Source organism: Capra hircus, chromosome 8, assembly GCF_001704415.2.
Source record: "Capra hircus breed San Clemente chromosome 8, ASM170441v1, whole genome shotgun sequence".
NCBI lineage: Eukaryota > Metazoa > Chordata > Mammalia > Artiodactyla > Bovidae > Capra > Capra hircus.
The window spans coordinates 20195161-20199190 of record NC_030815.1 but is presented as its reverse complement, the minus strand read 5'-3'; the positions used below and the strand labels follow the sequence as shown (position 1 = coordinate 20199190).

The 4030-nt window shown below is 33.9% G+C and overlaps 1 protein-coding gene across 1 annotated transcript; it reads left to right on the top strand.

Moving 5' to 3' along the window:
- On the top strand, positions 3094–3774 carry LOC108636660 (the record flags this gene model as incomplete). Its single annotated transcript, XM_018052849.1, has 1 exon — positions 3094–3774. A coding segment is annotated over exon 1 (681 nt), but the record flags the coding sequence as incomplete, so codon positions are not given.

Below are 4030 nucleotides of genomic sequence, written 5' to 3'. Positions count from 1 at the left end.
TCATAGACAGACACAAGTCATTTAACAAATATATGATTTGAAGGTATTGTCTTTAGTCTATGACTTATTTTTTTCATCCTTTTAATAGTCTTTTGAAGAGCAGAAGTTTTAAATTTTGTTAATGCTCAATTTATCCAATTTTTTCTGTTATGTATCATGCTTTTATGTTGTATCAAAGAATTTTTACAAACCAGAGTCACAAGATTATTTTCTACTTTTTTTCTAGAAGTTTTATTGTTGTAGATTTTAACTTAAATAAGTGATTCATTTTCAGTTAATTTTAATATATTGTGATTCATATTTTTATATGGATATTCACCATCATTTGTTGAAAAAAGCTGTTCTTTCTCAATTGAATTGCCCCTGCATCTTTGCTGAAAATTAAATGAATACATATATTTGATCTACTTCTAAACTCTCTATTAAAAAAAAAAAGGTTTATACGTCTATTCCTTGACTAATACTATATTGCCTTAATAGTGTAGCTTTAATGTAAGTCTTAAAATCATGCAATGTGAATGTGAGTGATTAATTTTAAAAAATTATCTCGGCTATTTATTTCTTTATCTTTCCATGTAAAGTTTAGAATCAAGTTACTTGTTTCTATAAAAAACCTACTGGGATTTTGATTGAAATTAAACTGAATCTAGAACAATATGAGAAGTGACACTTCAACCATACTGAGTCCTCTAGTCCATTAAATGTAACATTTTTTCATTTATTGACTGATTTGATTTTTGATTTCTTTCATCAATGTTATACAGTTTTCATCATACGGTTGTGTTAGAGTTTTGGTCCTGTTATAAATGGTACTTTTGAATTTCCAGTTGTCATTGCTGACCACATACAAATAGTATTGATTTTTGTATATAGATTTTGTATCTGAAACCTCTATTAAGTCACTTAATAGTTTTTATAGCTTTTGAAAGATAGATTTTTTGTGTTAAAAAAATCTACACAATCTTGTTTTCCATTAATAGAGAAACGTCTCTATTGTATCATCTTGGCTGTTTGGTATGATGATGAATAGGAAAACAAATATCCTTGTTTTGTTCTGATATTAGGGAGAAAGCATTCACTTTTTCATTAATAATAGGATGTTAGCTGTAGATATTTTGTAGATGCCCTTTTATTCCTAGTTTGCTGAAAGTTTTTAAAAATTATGAATCAGTTTTGAATTTTGCCAGATTTTCTGTGTCTGCTGAGATGTTGATGAATTTTCTTCCTTATTTCCACTGATATCCTGAATATATCATTTGCTTTTCCGATGTTTAAGTCCAGCATTTTTTGAATAACCATTTGGACTTGATGCATTAGTTTTTCACACATTTCTTGATTTTTATCTGTGTATTCATGAAGAATATTGATCTGTAGTCCACCCTTCACCCCTGATGCCCATACTGTCTTTCTCTGGTTTTGATGTTAGAGTATTTCTGTCCTCAAAAAATGACTTTGCAACTGTCTGTTCTTTCTACTCTAGAAGAGATTGTCAAATTTTATTATTTCTTTCTGAAATGTTTGAGAGAATCTGCCCATGTAATACTCTGGGTTTGGAGAGTTCTTTGTTGAATGCTTAAACTAGGAATACACTTTAATTAATAGATATAGGATTAATTATGTGATGCGTTACTTGAGTGAGTTTTCATAGTTTGTGTCTTTAAATATCTGTTATATTTGCAGTGATGTCTTCTCTTTTAAATTCTTAATATTTGTAGGTCATGTATTCTTTCTTACTGTGTTGGTCAATTTGGCTAAAAGATTATTTTGTTTTTCAGATCAACAGCTATGGTTTCATATATTTTTCTCTTTGTGTTCTTAGTTTAATTGATTTCTATTTTTACCTTTATTATCTTATTCCTTCTGCATACTTTGGGCATAATTTGACCTTCTTTTTCTAGTTTCTTAAGGTGTATTCTTAGATTATTTATTTTAAATTTTACTTCTTTTTCAATATAAGAATTTTAATGCTATAAATATTGATTTAAGTGTGGCTTTAATGGAATCTCCCAAATTTTGACAAAATGTTCATTTTCATTAAATTAAAAATATTTACTAATTTCCTTTGTGATTTCATCTTTTAAGTTATTTAGAAGTATATTGTTTGTTAGCTAAATAGTTTTGAATTTTATGACCATTACATCTACTACTGCAGGCAGGAATCCCTCAGAAGAAATGGAGTAGCCATCATGGTCAACAAAAGAGTCCAAAATGTAGTACTTGGATGCAATCTCAAAAATGACAGAATGATCTCTGTTGGTCTCCACGGCAAACCATTCAATATCACAGTTATCCAAGTCTATGCCCCAACCAGTAATGCTGAAGAAACTGAAGCTGAACAGTTTTATGAAGACCTACAGATCTTTTAGAACTAACACCCAAAAAGATGTCCTTTTCATTATAGGGGACTGGAATGCAAAGGTAGGAAGTTAAGAAACACCTGGAGTCACAGGCAAATTTGGCCTTGGAATGCAGAATGAAGCAGGGCAAAGACTAATAGAGTTTTGCCAAGAAAATGCACTGGTCATAGCAAACACCCTCTTCCAACAACACAAGAGAAGACTCTACACATGGACATCACCAGATGGTCAACACCGAAATCAGATTGATTATATTCTTTGCAGCCAAAGATGGAGAAGCTCTATACAGTCAACAAAAACAAGACCAGGAGCTGACTGTGGATCAGATCATGAACTCCTTATTGCCAAATTCAGACTTAAATTGAAGAAAGTAGGGAAAACCGCTAGACCATTCAGGTATAACCTCAATCAAATCCCTTATGATTATACAGTGGAAGTGAGAAATAGATTTAAGGGTCTAGATCTGATAGATAGAGTGCCTGATGAACTATGGAATGAGGTTCGTGACAGTGTACAGGAGACAGGGATCAAGACCCTCGCCATGGAAAAGAAATGCAAAAAAGCAAAATGGCTGTCTGGAGAGGCCTTACAAATAGCTGTGAAAAGAAGAGAAGCGAAAAGCAAAGGAGAAAAGGAAAGATATAAGCATCTGAATGCAGAGTTCCAAAGAATAGCAAGAAGAGACAAGAAAGCCTTCTTCAGCAATCAATGCAAAGAAATAGAGGAAAACAACAGAATGGGAAAGACTAGAGATCTCTTAAAGAAAATTCGAGATACCAAGGGAACATTTCATGCAAAGATGGGCTCGATAAAGGACAGAAATGCTCTGGACCTAAGAGAAGCAGAAGATATTAAGAAAAGGTGGCAAGAATACATGGAAGAACTGTACAAAAAAGATCTTCATGACCCAGATAATCATGATGATGTGATCACTAATCTAGAGCCAGACATCTTGGAATGTGAAGTCAAATGGGCCTTAGAAAGCATCACTAGGAACAAAGCTAGTGGAGGGGATGGAATTCCAGTTGAGCTATTTCAAATCCTGAAAGATGATGCTGTGAAAGTGCTGTACTCAATATGCCAGCAAGTTTGGAAAAGTCAGCAGTGGCCACAGGACTGGAAAAGGTCAGTTTTCATTCCAATTCCAAAGAAAGGTAATGCCAACGAATGCTCAAACTATTGTACAATTGCACTCATCTCACATGCTAGTAAAGTAATGCTCAAAATTCTCCAAGCCAGACTTCAGCAATACGTGAACTGTGAACTCCCTGATGTTCAAGCTGGTTTTAGAAAAGGCAGAGGAACCAGAGATCAAATTGCCAACCTCCGCTGGATCATGGAGAAAGCAAGAGAGTTCCAGAAAAACATCTCTTTCTGCTTTATTGACTATGCCAAAGCCTTTGACTGTGTGGATCACAATAAACTGTGGAAAATTCTGAAAGAGATGGGAATACCAGACCTGCCTCTTGAGAAATCAGTATGCAGGTCAGGAAGCAACAGTTAGAACTGGACATGGAACAACAGACTGGTTCCAAATAGGAAAAGGAGTACGTCAAGGCTGTATAGTGTCACCCTGCTTATTTAACTTCTATGCAGAGTACATCATGAGAAACGCTGGACTGGAAGAAACACAAGCTGGAATCAAGATTGCTGGGAGAGATGTCAATAACGTC